The sequence below is a fragment of the Sebastes fasciatus genome, chromosome 9 (genome assembly GCF_043250625.1).
Source record: "Sebastes fasciatus isolate fSebFas1 chromosome 9, fSebFas1.pri, whole genome shotgun sequence".
NCBI classification, from domain to species: Eukaryota; Metazoa; Chordata; class Actinopteri; order Perciformes; family Sebastidae; genus Sebastes; species Sebastes fasciatus.
The window spans coordinates 26,426,386-26,444,175 of record NC_133803.1 but is presented as its reverse complement, the minus strand read 5'-3'; the positions used below and the strand labels follow the sequence as shown (position 1 = coordinate 26,444,175).

At 39.6% G+C, this 17,790-nt stretch overlaps 1 protein-coding gene and 1 long non-coding RNA gene across 30 annotated transcripts in view; both read right to left on the bottom strand.

Moving 5' to 3' along the window:
* The window catches only part of LOC141774353 (regulating synaptic membrane exocytosis protein 1-like), a 97,891-nt gene that overhangs the window by 36,604 nt on the left and 43,497 nt on the right, over positions 1-17,790 (bottom strand). For all 29 annotated transcript variants that reach the window (XM_074646947.1, XM_074646948.1, XM_074646949.1 and 26 more), the window contains exons 5-6: positions 8,055-8,326; positions 5,301-6,001 (exon numbers count right to left, since the gene is read on the bottom strand). In XM_074646947.1, the coding sequence (XP_074503048.1) occupies positions 5,301-6,001; positions 8,055-8,326 (973 nt within the window). The remainder of the gene's footprint in view (positions 1-5,300; positions 6,002-8,054; positions 8,327-17,790) is intronic.
* Positions 12,915-16,008, bottom strand: LOC141774361 (uncharacterized). The gene is made up of 2 exons (XR_012595315.1): positions 15,426-16,008; positions 12,915-13,781 (listed from the first exon to the last, which is right to left on the bottom strand). It is a non-coding gene; the product is annotated as an uncharacterized LOC141774361 (long non-coding RNA).

Below are 17,790 nucleotides of genomic sequence, written 5' to 3'. Positions count from 1 at the left end.
CGGCCTCAAAGTAGTCCGCCGAGGCAGTGACGATACCAAAGGACAGCTAAGCCTTTTAAAATGCCTGAAATCCCTCCCAGATATTTTACAGATTAGATGTCGTGGTATTACTCCAGGGGTAATGGAGGGCTGTAAGGCTAAATAAACACTCTGGTAAATGATGGCCATATGTTGATGGGCATTATGGAGCAATATAACCAAAATAGAGCTGCAGAAAAGCATTTACAGAATGCATATTTTCCTTTACATTATTTTCTATATTCATTTCAGACTTTGATAATGTTTAAATAATTCATCAATCTCAAAAAGCTATTATAACTTGAGTAATTAAATTTGCATTTAAATCATAAAATTGGAAGAAAAACACAAAAGTCTATAAAATGAAGAAAATTACATTCTACATTAATCAAATTATTATTTCTAATTATTCTGTCTTGAAAGTTTACTATTAATGATTGAATTTTAAAATGGAATGGCAATTTTAGATATTCTTATTATAATATTTTGTTTAATAAATAAAAAACTTTATGAACATAGATCAAATAAATATAAAAAGATTTATTAAAAAGATTTTAAATTTTAACTTTTATTAAATGTACCACTTTAATTCAAAAACAGTTCTCTATAATTCAAAGATGTGTAATCATAGACTTTGATCATGTTTAAATAACATTTTTAACATAATTAAATTTGCATTTCAAAGATAAATTCTAAAACTTAAAGTAAAACACAAAAATTAAAATTAAATACAATTTTAAATCAATTAAATTATTATTATACTTATTCTGTCTTAAAAAATTTAATAATTGAATTTTAAAATGGAATCATAATTTTAAATTTTTATTTTAATATTTCATCTTAAAAAAGCTGGTTAGTGGATTTTTTAGTAGGAATTATTTTGCTAAATATTTCTAAATAAGTTCCATTAATTTGGTATACGGCACAGTTTTATTTTAATTCAATAAGTCCTTGTAATGATACAGCCAGATTAAACTGTATGTATGCAAACACAATCTAATGATATTTTTTTTCAGCTGTCTTTCAGGGAGCTCTCAACAGGAACTGGTTCAGTGGGATATTTTAAACAATTACACAAAAATATTGTCAATGGTTCAAGCCCATCTTCTGATTTAGTCCAAAAACACAGCCTCCTCTGTACACATGGGCCGAGGGGCGGCGTTCAAGACGACACTGTTATGACACGGAGTAAAACAGAGCCAAGCGTTCCTAGGAGCCAGGAGGCTATGAGGTTAATGAGTAGTGACAACTTATAGTGACATTATGTAATCTTAAAGCAAACGCTCTGACGATAGACAACTCAGTTCTCGGCTTCACAACTCGAGCGCGAACGTAAATTTGTGCAGTCGGATGGCCACATGGGTGGGTGTGTGTTCTTAGGACCCCATGAAGGGTCACTTGTTGTGCAGAAGATAGGGATGTATGACATTTAAAAAACAAGTGCATTGAGGGATAGTGGTGGATTTAATAGAAAAAAATTACATATTTATTAATTGCTGGAGAAGTTGGGGGCCTTTAAAAAGGTTAACAAGCAGAAAAACTTGACACACTCTGGGATAAGGAGGTAAAAAGTAAAGGTTGATAATCAAGCTAGTATTAAAATTAGTATTACTATGTATTATCATATTTGTGTCGTGTTTTTTCCTTCCTTCCTTCCTATCAGAGGATGAGTTGGTAGCATGTAGGAGGATACTTGCACAGATGATAATAGGATCTACTGTACTGTGACTGACTGCATATTTGAGTGTGTGTATGTTTTCCTGCGCTGATCCTACAATGATTTACATGCCTGGAAGCCTCTCGGCTGCCAGCAACCACATCTCGGAGCTGACCTGGCTTCAGTCTCGAGCTAAAAAAGGAAGCAGCGTCTTGCTGCCACGCCGGTGTGTTTAAAACCCGGCCTGACAGAACACTCTCATCCTAAAACCTCCACTTGATCGATGTCGCAGCGCCTGGTGTGGGTCCAGGGCCAGCTGGTGCTGCGTGCTCCCTCTTTCTCATCAGGACACAACGCACTCTATCGATGAAAGTGTAGCTTTAATGTAGCATGAGCGCGGATACAGTCAGATACAGCGTGTTCGGTAAATACTGTAATGTAGCTGTAATTAAAAGGTAAACAACTAATACAACCACTTCTATTATTAGAAAAATGATTTATGCTCATTTGATTGATATGCTCGTATGGTTATACTTTCATGGAAGTGCTTAAATTTGTTACTGTAACACAGTTATTCTCAGGTAGTGGGTCGCGGAGGTACTACCAAATGGTTAGATTAACCTCTTCAAAATCAGATGGCTACTATTCTGTCTTTCAGAGGTTGTAATGAGCTCAGTTTTAAAGCTAGATTGAAGATACTGGTATCATGTGACACTAAAAAAAACGAAGGAATCCATTGGTATTAACTGTGTCATGTAAATAATGCTCCAAAGTTACTTTAAATTCTGGCGAGGAAAAACTGGCATGGCTATTTTCAAAGGGGTCCCTTGACCTCTGACCTGAAGATATCTGAATAAAGACGGGTTCTATGGGTACCCACGAGTCTCCCCTTAACAGACATATATGTCTTGAATGCAGTGACGCAAAATGGATCGGTTTTTGAAACGAAAAAGTGATGCTGGAGACAACCCTGCAATCTTATAAAGTTGAAGTTTATGTGTAAATCTCTGGATGTGGTTAAAACAGTCAAAATTCTCAATTTTCAAAAGAAATAGTGTAATTTCTGGGGATGGACATAGTAGTGTATGCATGTATGACATTTCTTTTACCAACCTTGAGAAATTTATTTTTGTCTAAGTGTCATTTAAAGAACGCACGGTTAGGTTAGTCTATGCTCATGATGAGACAAAGGTGTTTCATTAAACAGTCTCAAGGTTCAAGAAGAACTAATTGAAGCATGTTTGTGATAACTTTTAAAAGCCATTATCAATAAAATACTAAAAACACAACATTATATAAGCATGAATAACAAGAATTAGTAGATTGACAGAATAAAATCTAAACTAAAGTTCCACTTACACACTTACTTTTCAACAGCTTTCGACTTCAGATGGAGTTTGCACAGTTGTCAGGGAGACTGCGTGTTTCAGTGACTCCATGACAGCTACGCAAACTCCATCTGCTGATGAAGGCCGTGAGATACACGGCTGAAAACCACGGATAAAAAGATATTGAGTGGATCAGATAAGATTTTCTTTCTCTCATTTTGCAAAAAAAAAAATGATGGCACTTGATTTGAATTTGTTCTCGTCCAAAATACAGATTCCAGCTGTTCAATCTTTTCCTGAACAATTTTCAGTGACATGTGGGAAACTTTTCTCTCAGCTAATATAAGTTCGAAAAGTGCATCAAATTTCAATGACCACCTCATTGTTACCTGGACATACTGAATCTTTTCTCTTCAGTAATATTGCCCAGGAGGTCTACTTTGTGTTGTTTTATAGTAGTTCTATCCGGCTACCATGTTACTCCACTCTTTTTTTATTCCTCTAGCGTAGTTACATTAATACAGTAGCAGTGAGCCAGAGTGTCTTGGACTGGTTAGTAGTGAAGTGACACGACCCAGCTTGGACATGACAGTAGTGTGTTCTCAGGCTTGGGGACATAGTTGGCTATGTGAGGCCACACACTGTCAACGCTGGGCTCAACTGGGGTCAAACTGTCCCGTCACACACACACACACTAACATGTACACACATGTACGCTCAGTGTGGGATAGTCCCTCTCCCCCCTCGGGGCCAAGCTGAAAACAATACAATATGACACACTGGAAAGCATTCAGACACACACACACACACACACACACACACACACAGGCTCACACACACTCGTTAACATGCACCCTGGTATAGCTGCTCACTTTACATTCAGACTGCCGGCTACAGCCCCCAGCATGCACTGCACTGTACACAGAAGTTAGAAAATACATAAAACAGTATAAAACGGAATAAAAAAGTCAGAATAAACATTATTTCCCCAAACTAGTAGCTTATATCTGAGCAGTCTTACCTGGTCTGATCACGGAGTTAAAGTAGGGAGGCGTCTCCGGCACACTGAGGCTAAACAGCTCTCTTCACCTCCTTACATTCACCTCCCATGATACAGTGTTAAAGTGGGAGTGTTCAAACACACACACACCAAAAACGCAGTGCCTCATACCTCACACATTGCAATAATTAAACACAAACAGAGTGCAAGTGTGTGAAATAAATTGTATTATATCATTATTTCCTTAAATGAATAGTACTACTGCACATAGTCCTGGTTGAAGAGGCTTGTAAATGTCTGGAGAACTATAAATTCTGTTAGTGAGATGTGTTTTTTTATTATCCCTCATGCTAATGACTTTATCAGGCTGATTTACACAGTATAGCTGTAGGAGACATTGTGCTCCAGGATGCCTCGGAGAATATAACAAAATGAAAATTGAATCAAGGCAATAGTTAACACGTGTCCCCCAGGAATCACTCTTTTGGCCGGTCAAAAATAAGTTGTACAATTGTGAAGAGGATCAGCTTCTAGACTGTTATTTATCAACAATGTAAAGCAATGCATTGTGTAAAACAATTTGCATTAACCTCTAGCAATGTCTTTTAACCTAAGTTATTACGCGGCTTTGTTGTATACTCGATTATGATTAGTCAATCATGGCCTTCTACGGTCTGTTATTTCTTTGTAGCAGACCGTTGCTATAGGCGCAGTTCTGATGTTGGACTCTGGAGGACCGTTTTTGTGTCAAATTTTCAATTTCTTAAGTGCAGCGAAACGGTTTTTGTTGTGAAATAAACAGGACGATGAAAGACCGCCGCATCGCCCGGTTGTGGTTTATTTCACAACAATGACCGGCTCACTGTACATTATCCCTTACATATATACTGCTTGAGCACATACAATAAATGCTGGCTGCTGACATTAATTCAGACGGATGATAACTATCTTCACCACAAAGAAAGACACATTTCACCTCAAAAAACAGATTCAGGGTGGAGTATGACGGTCATATATCAAATTAGAGCAAGGATAGGACATGCGCATTAAATGTCATGTCAGTTTAACATGTGATCTGAGAGATATGAGTGTTGACCTGAAGATAAAAGTACCTCCTTGACTTAAGCAGTGTAAGAAACTTCCATAAAGCAGGTGGTGAAGCGGATCATCATCATGTGATGGATGGATAAACAAATGAATGAACTGACAGATGTCAATACTTTCTACACCCTCCCTGGTGGAAATCAACAACAGTTTTTCCACGGACAAAAAAGCGATGACTGATATGGTCTCTCACCTCTCTCGCTGACACTTTCGATCTCGGCGTCCTCACAGCTGCTGTACTCAGGCGTGGTCCCTCCCTCCTCCTCCGAACTGCTGACGCTGGTTTGCCTCTTCCCTCCGGCCCCCAGCCCTCGCTTCGACTTGTAGGGCCTCGGCGGCGGCGGACGCAGAGATTCCGATTGGTCGGAGCTTAGCGAATCGTTGCGCAGCATGCTCTCAGCCTTCTCCCGTTTGGTCCGTCTCACTATGGGTCCCTGGCCGGGGGTCGAGCCAGGGCCCGAACCGGGAGGCTCTCTGAGTTCAGGGGGAGGGGGTTGCTGAGCGAGGGCGTGTTCATGTGGCCCGCCAACCCCACCCACCGTCCTCTGACCGGGCCGCACGCAATCCCCTACCTCCCCCACTACGCCCATGCCGCGACCCTGCACGGGCACAGGGTGGCCCCGGCCTCCAGGAGGGACCGGCCCTGCTTGGCGAGGGGGGGCACCGCTGTGGTCCATGTGGTGGTAGCCCCCCTCTTCTGTCCGTCTTACTCCACCACCACTTCCTCCCACTGGATCGTGCTCCAGAGAGCGTCCCTTTGTCAGCCGCCGGCTTTCTCTGCGCTCCCTGGACTCCCCCCGGAGGTCCCGGTCCATGGAGACCTGGGTCTGCAGTCTGGGCTGACCCGGCCGCCGCTCTCCCCGACCAGCTCCTCCGCCTCCCCTTCCATTTCTCCTGGGGAGCCATCAACATGGAGACGGAGAGAGAAAGAAAAGAAGAGATGAGAGCTGTTGACAGACAAGGGATTTCATTTCTTTTTTTATTTAAAAAAAGAAACATAATATTTATTTGATTTATTCTTTTTTTATTCTTTTTATTGAGATAGATGAACAAATACCCAAATATTTGATCATCTCCTATATATTTTTCTCTTTTAAACATGGAAAATAAAATAATAGTTTAACGATGCAGAATATAAAATAAAATAAAATGACTGATTTCAGGATACTATTCCTCAATCACATATACATACTCATCCGTATGTATACTTCTCTCCATATTTACCCTTTTATATGCAGATATACATATATATATATATTCCCATATTTTCATATCCACATATACACACAGTTACTATCCATCTATCTATATACACTTAAACGTACCTACCCATATGCATCAACATATACACCTGCAACAACCTATCTTTATTGTTTCAATCAGTCTTTTAAATTAACTAAAGAAAAAGGAAAACACAAACAAACAAAAAAGTAGGGTAGAAATTCAAAAAACTTTCAACAAATACACAATTAATCAAAATTGTATCAAACTCACAATATGGCCTATGGCAATTTTCAAATAACAGGAGGCGCAATATTTGTTGAAGGCAAAATGTGTGTCAGGATACCATTTTAAATTAAATAATGTGGTGCTGAAGAGATGTCCTGGCCTACACATCTTATTCTACAGACCCTAAAAAAAATCACACTATAATCATTTCAATGTTTTTCAATGAAAATGAGAATAAAGATGTAAAAATGATCATTCCCTCTATTATCTCAATTGCAATATCAGTTAAAAGAATCGTAATTAGATATTTTTTCAAAAATGTTAAGCCCTGATTTTGAGTGTAATTCATTTGCTAAAAAAGAGAAAAAATGCACAATAAACAGATGAATTTGACTGATGGCATTATTATTATATTTTTCAAATTTTCTACCGATATCATGATAATATCGTTATCCTGAATTCTTTTGGCCACGATAATCGCGGTGTGAAAATCTGATATCGTGACAGCCTTAAACGTAATTATTCTACTCTTACTTAACAAATAACACTGCTGTGATTTTACATCCGTTCCCACTTCATTGTTAACATTAGTGTCCACTAATAGAAAGTCACGAGTGACAACACATTCTGCTTTCCAGTGTTTTGGAACCGACTGCATTCTTCCATTACATCTATCAGAATAAATGGAATAGGAAACAACGACACACACTGTTTGCTTAAGAGACATAATGCACCACTGTATAAAAGAAGCAAATGATGAATGCAGGAGATAATGCTCAATAATACAAATATTAACATATTCTACAAGGACTGCTTTCTTTCTGGTGGCTGAGAGGACGCAATTTAAAAAATCTCCTGTGGCTCTGGAGGAGCTTTCTAAAGTCTAATGCTGCGTTCGGGTCACCATCGGAGGGCGGAGTTTCACAACTGACATTTTTTTACTTCTGGCCCGCCAAGCGTTCCATGTGCACAATTACCAAACTATGTAGTATGCCTAAAAGAGTTTTAATATGTCCCAATACATAGTATGGTAGATGCAGTATGCCAAAAACACCAGGATGTCTTATTACATCCAATAATAAATATATATACGTTTGCATAAAGCAAGCATATTTGTCCACTCCCATGTTGATAAGAGTATTAAATACTTGACAAATCTCCCTTTAAGGTACATTTTGAACAGATACAATATGTGTGATTAATTTGCGATTAATCACGTTTAACTATGGACAATCGTGTAATTAATCGCGATTAAATATTTTAACTGATTGACAGCCCTAAAAAAAAAATACAAACGTTTTTTAGTAATGTTGGCTTAGTTTTGCTCGGATAACAACACACTTCCTGTGTCAGAGTAAAAGGTTATACAGCATGTCAAATGTTGGTATGGGGTGTGATAAGGTTTCTGTATCACTACAGTAAAACAGAATATTTCATCAGTCTGCATGCTGCCCTTACTCTGTCTTATAGTATATACTACGACATTGCTTCAGCTTACGTGTCTCGTGGTGGTTCGCTACGTGACCGAGGGTCGATGCCAGGCGTGGTCCCGGGTGCGCTGGGTCGGTTGGGGTCTTGGATTGCAGTGGTGGAGCCCGGAGGTGCTTGAGAGCGAGACCGGAGCTTCTTGTCGCCGAGCGTTTGGCACACAGACGGCTCGCTGACGGCCGAACCGAGGCCAGCGGTGTTCCCAGCCGGACCGGTGAACCACTCGCCCGGTTTGGTCAGGAGCTCCTGCTGCTTCCGGCAGTTGTTACACACCCAGATCACCTGATTAAACACAGCGCATGGGTAGAGATTACAATCACAGCAATAGCACTCATTTGTACAGTACATGACGTACATTTACATAACATTACAGAGAATCGGCTGACAGTTTCCAACAGGAAGTAACTATTCTTTGCTGCCACCGGTGAAAACCATCTCTTTGCCAACCACTAATCTGACACCCGGCTTCAATCGCAGCGACTGTCAAACAGGAAATGGAACAATGCACTTCCTAAAGAGCTGCACCGCTGCCAACGAGTGGTCCAGAAAAAGGCTTTTATGGGAGCTTTTTTTAAGATCAACATCGTGGCAGTTGTACCAGGGAGCAGCTTGGATTCCACTGTGGGCTGCTTCTGGCCTCCAAATCAAGCACACAAAGCCAACTGGATGATGAAAGGAAATTCAGCTCGCTGCCAAAATAATATCTCCCGTCTTCTTGCTTTTCTATTTGTCCCATCACACATATGCACACCGACTATACATTGGCTGTGTTCACACGCTACAGCTGAGTGTGTCCAAATTCAGATTGTTTCCACCCCCCTCACATTGTTCTATGTCTACAGTCTTGATCTGCTCCATTCACACTGCATGTCTTAATTCTAATTTTTTTAGTTCCTGCTCATATTTCTTTTCAAAAGATAAAACGTGTCCATTTCAGGATGTAACATATACAGTATCTGATGCCAACACATTTTCACAATGATAAGCGACTAACAGATTTTAAGAGTGTCAGTGCAACATATACCGGTATTCAGTACAGATCAGGCTGGACTTAAACATTGATTTCTTAACTTTGTAAAACTAAGTGTAACAAATAAATACATAGATATACATTTACTGAATTGTTATTTATTATTTAATTTATAAATCGTACTCCAGAAAACTTCAAAATTAACAGGCATTATTTACATTAATTACAATTCAAGTATAAACTTTTTTTTAATGCAGCAACTAATTGGTTAAATCTTAAATAGGAATTAAAATTCCGGTATATAATGTATATAGTATATAAACACTGAATTGAATAGATCGGCCTCATTATCACAGATATCCGATCCAGTATCAGTATCGGTGCATCCCTTGACAAAACTAGCAATTTAGCTTTAACTTTATTACATTTAGAAAAAGAACAATATTTCATCAGTTCTTCTTCTAAACGTAATAAAGTATTTTTTTTTTAAGGGAGCACTTGCTGGGAAGCAGAAAGTACGTAATACTCTCTATGAGCTTAGCAAACTCAATCCACTGAGGGGGACTGCGAGATGCGGTTGAAAGCTCTGTAAATAGCAACAGAAACTATCGCAGGCCACGTCGTTTCCAGCGAAAACAAATTGATTTATAGAGGACAAGAAGATTAACTACTTAAGAACTTTTGCATATGTAGATGTAGTTTGCTACAAAATGGGATCCCAAAGCATATGACCTACATGTGAACACTCAACTCTGAATGCTACCTTGACATTAAGTCTTTTATCGTCTCTACATTTTTCTCTTACTGAATAGCAACAATTCTGATCTACAGTGATTTCATTGACCAAGTGATATCACAGTAGATGAAAGGAAGCCTATAATATCCAGCTCGACTTATTACATACACTAACAAAAATGCATTAAAAACAAACGTGACGTATTCGATGACTGTTCCCCCTGTGCACACGTCTTGTCAACATCGCTGTCAGTTCATATCGATGAGCGATGTGGGTTACATCCTAGAATAGATATGAGGATTCATCCGGCAAGACAGAGCGGAGCGTGAGGGCCTGCAGTGTGAACGCAGCCGTGTAGTCATAGTCCTGTGTTGACATCAGAGCCGGAGTGAGGAAGAGGGGGATGACAGGGGAAGTGAGGTTGGGCGGGAAGTGAAGAGACAGAGAGAGGATGGAGGAGGAGGAGAGCGAGGGGAGGTTAGAGTCAGTCCCTCTCCTCCAGCCACCAGGGTTCTCATTACTCCTGAACACTCCCCAATGACTCTTTAAAGAGAGCTAAAATAAAACACTCTGGCATCGGCCACCCTCCCTTCCTCTCTCCCTCCCTCCTTCATCCTGCTCTCCCTCTCTCTCACCCCCCTTCCCCTTCCATTTCTCCCTCCTCCAGATTGCTTTTGATTAAAGCTACAAAAGCCGAGGAGAAAACAGCTTTACACCAACGCAGCTATATTTATCCTGCCAAACACCCCAGCACCACCAGGGACAGAGGGAAAACGTGTGCTCAAACACACACACACACGCACACGCACACATACACACACATACATACATACACAGCAAAGAAAGCAAAACACTGCCTCATGTGGGACGTTATAGCTTTGGTGAAAACATCCACCAATCTGTGATTTTCTGCAGCCAGACCGACGAGGTGGACGGCTGCCAGATCGACCAAGCAGTGCTAGTCTACTTGTCCATACATTTACAAGCAGGCGGTGATGACTAGTTGTAGTCATAAAGGACTTTAAATGCATCCTGTAAATATATTATTGTTGTTTCCTAATTTATTTCATGCATTTCAACTAACCGTTGATGGCAAAATGTATACAAGCAGGCGTTAAGTAAGGGATAATGTACAGCGAGCCCGTCATTGTTATGAAATAAACTCAAACCGGGGCACCCCGACGTGACCACATCACATTATTTCACAACAATGACTCGCTAGCTGTACATTATCCAACTTATTACACGGCTACTTACTAAAGAAATCAATAATTTGACACAAAAATGGTCTGCCAGAGTACGATATCACAGTACTGCGGCCATAGCAACGGTCTGTTATACATAGCAACGGTCTGCTATAAAAAAATAATACAAAAATAAAGCATAGAACGCCGTGAATGACCAATCAGAATCGAGTATTCAACAAAGCCGTGTTATAAACTGTAATAAAAATCAACCTGCTCATAACAGTGTTAACAGAGAAACCACACTGAACATCATCAGAATTCAAAATACTGTGAGCAAGTATGAACACTTCTGGAAAAGGTGTAAAAAATGCTACTAAGTTATTTAAAATCATGGATATTTGTGCACAACAGAGCTGGAACATAACAAATGCCCATCACAAGTTTCCCAAAGTGTGATCTTCAAATTACTAGTTTTGTTCGACCAGCAGTCCAAAACCCTCAAATATTAAATTTACAATTATTTAAAAGAGAAAAATAATAAATAATAATAATAATAAATCCTCATATTTGAGGAGCTTAAACCATCATTTGTTTGACACGTTTGCTTGATAAATGGCAATTAATCATTTATCAAAATTGTTGCAGAGTAATTATCTTAACAAATCCATTAAATGTTTCAGTTGTAAATATAAAATTTGGAGGCACACAGTAGGAAAAGCCCAGGTGTAGATAAGTAAATGAAGGATGGCTGAATTCCATTTAGCTGCTTCCATTTCAGGGTCATGATGGCTCATTGTCATACTGTCATGGCTTACTGGGACACTTGAATAGAACGGAGCCATTGTTCATGTTATTAGTAACACGTGTGCTTTTCCTCCTCTGAAAAATCTAAATGTCTGTTGTGAAAATGACACAGAATATCTTAAACGCTAAACTGTGATAATATAATGCATTGCTAAAAATCACTACCTAAAAAAAGAAGTAGTACTAGTGAAGTACTAATCTGATGTAGCACCATCTAGAACAGCTTCAATATTCAATTAAAAAAAACATTAGTTACACATCAGAGTATTAATAATTAATAGTGCTCTGAAAGAGGCCATTCTAAATGATTTTTTCTTACTTTCTACTCGAACAAAGCATCTGAATACTTCTTTCCACCACTGATGGTCAAGTACATAAATGCCAAAAACCCATGCTGTATGCTTAGCGCCTCCTTCTGTCTGGTTATTTATTGTCACAAATATAAATCTAAGTAAAACATGGTCAACATAAGAATAAAAAGGTCTTACTGGTGAATTATAACAGGAAAAAGATTATTTCTCATGCTGCGGGTACTTTCCTTAATGCAAAGGAAATTCCCATACATTCTGACATTCTAACAAAATCAAGACACAATCTCGACTAATTTAATGTGTTCTTTTGTTTCTTTGTCAACTTTTGCAGTATAAATTGTCAAAACAAGATATTTTCATCCCGAGCTCCTGCAGTTACACAGTACAGTCAGCGGGAATATGTCTTTGTTTTGAACCAAGCAACACAACGAACAACCTTGAAAAATTAAGCAGCACAAATAGCTGCAGAACATGCAACGGCACTGAATGGAAAGCAGAATCTCATGAGACATTTGTTAACAAAATGAGTTGATAGTTTTGATCTAAAAATACCCTCAGAAACATCACCTGAAGTGAAGTGTCCATTCAAAAATCTGACATTTCATATTCACTCTTTTAACCAAAATGAAATGTTACAGTGGGTATACAGTATGTTCTTTACCGTCCACAAATTAAAACTTAATAGTGAAATCGTGCAGCCTTCTTGCAGCTGGTAAACATGAGGAAGGTGTATGTATCTTATTAACATCCCATTACATTGTACGATTTCTGGATATTTATGTTCAGTAACCCTTTTCACTACAATATCAAGCCTCCCAAATGTTAAGTGGTCAAGTATAGAAATTAAGCAAAAACAACCATATAAACTTTTCTGAAATTTAATTAGAAGCAAACATTTACAGGAACAGGAAAACTTAATAGAAACTGTTTTCCCTAAAATATATAATCACAATGGGAATATATGAATACATAATAGAGTGCAAACCAGTTGACCACAACCAAAAAATCTTTTCTCTACAGCAACTTTTGAAGATAATTTGTCTTACTCTACTACTCAGATAGAGTAAAAACAAGTGGTGTCCCTCTTGTAAACACCAAATCAATATTCTGCATTACAGTACAACATTTAGCGTCTTGCAAATTAACAACATATTTGAGAGGGAAAGCCTACAGGCAAACTAAAGTTGCACGAACACAAGAACTGGGAGCTTAAACTTTCACTAAATTTCCTCACTGACAGGCAACTTCCACCCTCTGATCTTAACATCCCTGACCGTGCCACTTGGAGTAGCAGTTCCGAAGCGGCGTCAGACACAGGGGCACCTCGCAGATCCGGCACATCCAGGACGTCATCTGGTGCCGCCCCTGGGCTTTGCAGTGGCTGCACTGCCTACTCCCGACAACCTGGTACCACTCGGTAGGCTGGATGGCCACAGGAAGGTGCTCCCATGACGTTCCTCTTTGCCTGTATCTCCTTGGTGTGTATCTCCATCGGCTACAGTTGCAGCCGCAGCCACGTCTGCGTTGCATGGAAAAAGGTGCCCTAAATCCACGGTATTGCTGAGCCTTATGGCGGTGTGATGCAGCAGCTCCCCTGGATCTCCTCCTATGAGACCTGGTCCACGGAGCGTTGTGGGGTGGTGACCAAGATGTTGCAGGGGAAGAAGGAGCAGAAACCCACCATTCTTCTTCCTTTGGATCTACATGATGCTTCTCCTCTGGAGTGAAACTACACACACACACACAGACAGGCAGGCATTAATCAATTTTAAAACCCGACAGTAGAAGTGCAACAGGAGTCTTAATGTGCTACTACCAAAAGAGAGCCCGACTCTAGACCTCTGCATCACTCACCATATCTGCAATTATTTTAACAATTTAAAAAATTAAGAATAATTAAAAGGGACTATTTGTAACTTTGTACGTGCATAAATGTAGCGGGTCGTCACACATGCGCGCTCGCATATGCGCGTTCGCGTGTAGCCGCTGTACCCTCCTCCTCTGCCTGCTCGCCTTCACTCAGACAGCTCAGCTCGCTCCACCTCTATACGTGAACGCGCGTTCACTACACACTGCAGAAGAGTTAGTTTAGCTCTGAGAATATCTAGTGAATGTACAGGGGACGTTTGTGCAGAAATAACTGCTGCAGCTCCTCCAGACCAACAGAGGTTTCCCGTGTCTTGTGAAGTGACGGAGCTCTACAGAGATTTACGTTGTCTTCTCGTTACCGACCGGGTGCCGGTGTCTCCTCTGCTCTCTCCGGCTGCGGGCGGAGAGAGCAGAGAGACACGCTGCAGAGCCCCGCTGCCTCAGCCTGCACTTAGGCAGGAAAAGCCAACACTAGGATCAGATCTAAATCATGTTCATGGAGAGACCTTCGTCTGGTCAGCTAACATTACTGCCAAGCAGCTGAAATATAGAGTGATATTGTGGTTTTAGCTGACTTGTGTAGTCTCACTGTTTTGAGTGATGCTCGTTCAGGTATATTGAGAGCGAGCAAGCGCGAGCCCGACGCTGACTTTCGTTGATTTCACGGCCACAGGTGTCGCTGTTAAGAAGCATTTCTGAAAGTTACAAATAGTCCCTTTAAGTAAAACGAGAGCTGTCGCAGTTAATGAGATAACGTGTTAACGCAAAACCTTTTTAACGCCACTAATTTCTTCAACCCATTAACGCAATCAAACTCTCGGAGGTTGTAGCGGGCTCAGTTTTAAAGCGAAAGTGAAGATACATGTCATACTAGCTTTTCGCGAAGGAGGCTAAATAATGCTCTAAACTTGCGCTACATTTTGGCGAGGAAAAACTGGCATGGCCATTTTCAAAGGGGTCCCTTGACCTCTGACCTCAAGTTATTGTATGTGAATGGAAATGGGTTCTCTGGGTACCCACGAGTCTCCCCTTTACAGACACTTTATGATAATCACATGCAGTTTGGGGCAAGTCATAGTCAAGTCAGCACACTGACACACTGACAGCTGTTGTTGCCTGGTAGGCTGCAGTTTGCTATTTCATTTTGAACAGATAAAACATGTGCGTTTAATCACAAGTAATCATGCATGTGATTAAATAACTGAATTCATTGACAGCCCTAAATAAAACATAAATAGCTAGCTAACACCTAGCTAGCGAGCTAAGGCTAACTAGCATAATTGCCTCCACATATAAACACATTAATTCCCAATATATTGTAGGTTAAATGTAACCTGGTGGAAAACACAAGTGGCCAAACTATCAGTTTATTAATCAAACTGTCCCTGAATGCTCAATAAAGTAGTTTTAATAGTTAAACTTGCTCGACACTGATGATGCTAACTATGCTAACGAGCTATGCTAAGCTAACAGTACAGAGTTGTAAAGACGTGGCCGAACTTACTCATCCAACTCGGACTCCATCGTTGAAACAAGCCCGTCGGTGTCATCTGCGAACTGCCAGTCGGTGTCGAGGACCGCGTAACATGCATCCCATGTCGGGTTTTCGTACATTTGATCCACAACAATCCAGCGGTCGTTGAAACGCCGGCTGGACATCCTCGTCGTTCAGAAGATCAAGTGCAGTCAGCGGTTGGTTGGTTGGTTAGCAACCGTTCCTTAGCTGCGCGACCTGCTACCAAAGAGTATAGTAGAAGCCAAGAGATTAACTCCGGTGTTTTTTTCCGCTGCTTCCCTTTTGGAGGGAAAAAGCGTCTTATATTTATAATATATTATTGTTCAACACAGGCCATTTCGGTAGAATGACAGTAGAAGAGAAATACTTTTGTTTGTGGCACTTTTTAGGCGGACGTTTTAATGGCATCAGGTAGTGTCTTTCGGTTCCAAAAGGGCGTAGCTTTGCTGCTGGGAGTTGATGTTGCAACCTTCACCTCTTGGCAATATACGTTCTTTGATGCTGCTGCTGACAAATCAGTAGCTTGACCTCTGACCTGATGATGATGATGATGATGATGATGATGATGACGACCAGTTCAGTTCAGATTTTCTTCTTCTTTTATTTTTTATTTTATTTTATTTTTATCCCTTCAATTTCTTTATATGTATTTACCCATGTAACGGTTTAATTGTTTATTGTATTGTTAACAGATATACATAAAATAAAATAAAATAATAGTATAAAATATAAAATAATGTATGTATATATATATATATATATTTTTATATATATATATATATATATATATATTAAACGTCTTCATCTTTGGTTTAATGGCTCAGGCAACCAAAATGTTGCATTACCACTGTAGATTTTTTTGTATCATTATTTTTATTTATTTATTTATTTATGAACTCTTCAGTTAGGAATATAATATAAAATATGATTTTAATTTACATTCTTTAATGCACATTTTTTTAGGAAAGTATTATTAGGATTATTTAATGTGCATTTTTATGTAATATGTACATCTCATCTGTCACTGCCAATATAAACCCTACTCACTGTACATACAGTATATATAAACATCTTTGCATGTACATACTTAACATAATCATCCAGTCGATGTATATCCATAGTATGTATTTCTTTGCACTGCTTGTATTATTTACAACTTCCAGAACAGACTAGACTTGTATATATTATATATATTATATATATATATATATATATATATAATATATATAATTTTATTTATTACTATTATTTTATTTACTGTTGGTCATTATTATAGTATATTGAGAGAGCTGCATTAAACCAGAGTCAAATTCCATGTATGTATGTACTTGGCAAAACAAACGTGATTCTAACATCAATTAACATGAATTAAAGAATACAAATGTGTTCAGGTGCTAAAAAATGAAATTGGCAAGTGAAATTCCCTGGTTGACTTAAAGGATTACACCATGTTTTTTGGGGTAGATTGTCTCACCTGTCAGTTTTCCTGTTGGTGTACACTCCCTTTCTCAGCACATTTCATTCCCTGCTGGAGCAGTTATTGTGTTTCGCCTTTTGTGAGACGTTGTTGATACCGCAGAACAAATGGCCAGTGTTGTGGAGATATGGAGCGGTGAGCTGTTATTTTATAAGAGACTCACTTAATCCCATAGTAATCCCTGTATTAGATCACACTCTGATGGTGAAACAAGCGCCGGAGAGGAGGAACCGTAGGCAGGAAGAGAGCAGCCTGACAGTGAGCTCACACACACACACACAAAGGATCGACATACATATAGGCGGCTTGTTGTGCGTACTCACACAAAACCAAACAGACAATCAAATATATGCACATGAGCAGCGATGCACATACGCAGACACAAAAGCCTTTTCTTATCCACACATGAGCAACGTGTCACATGACGACAGTAAGACCCCCCCTGAGATGAGTTTGTGAGTGAAGGAGCGAGCCAGAGAGAGAGAATAGCTTCTCCACAGATGGAAACTAGGACACCAAACCCCTGTGTGTGTTTGTTTTGCGTCCTGCTGCATCTGCGTGTGTGTGTGCGTCCATCTGTGTATATGTCTATTCTTGTCTGTCGAGGAGTTGGGAGTCTTGTGTGCATCATTGCTCGTGTGTGTACATGGTGCGTTTGGGTGCATGTGATGCGGTGTAAAAAAGGGAACAATCAAGTGATGAAATCTTGGAGTTTGTGTAGCTGTAGGTGTTGGTTTCCTGAAGAGAAGACTGTAAAATATGTGGAATGGGTGAACTCAATGTGAGGTTCAATTCCCAATGCAAGCTCTTCACTGGTGCCTACATTCACACGGTTATATATGCTTTGTTCTTTTTCTCTCAAGATGAAATAACTGG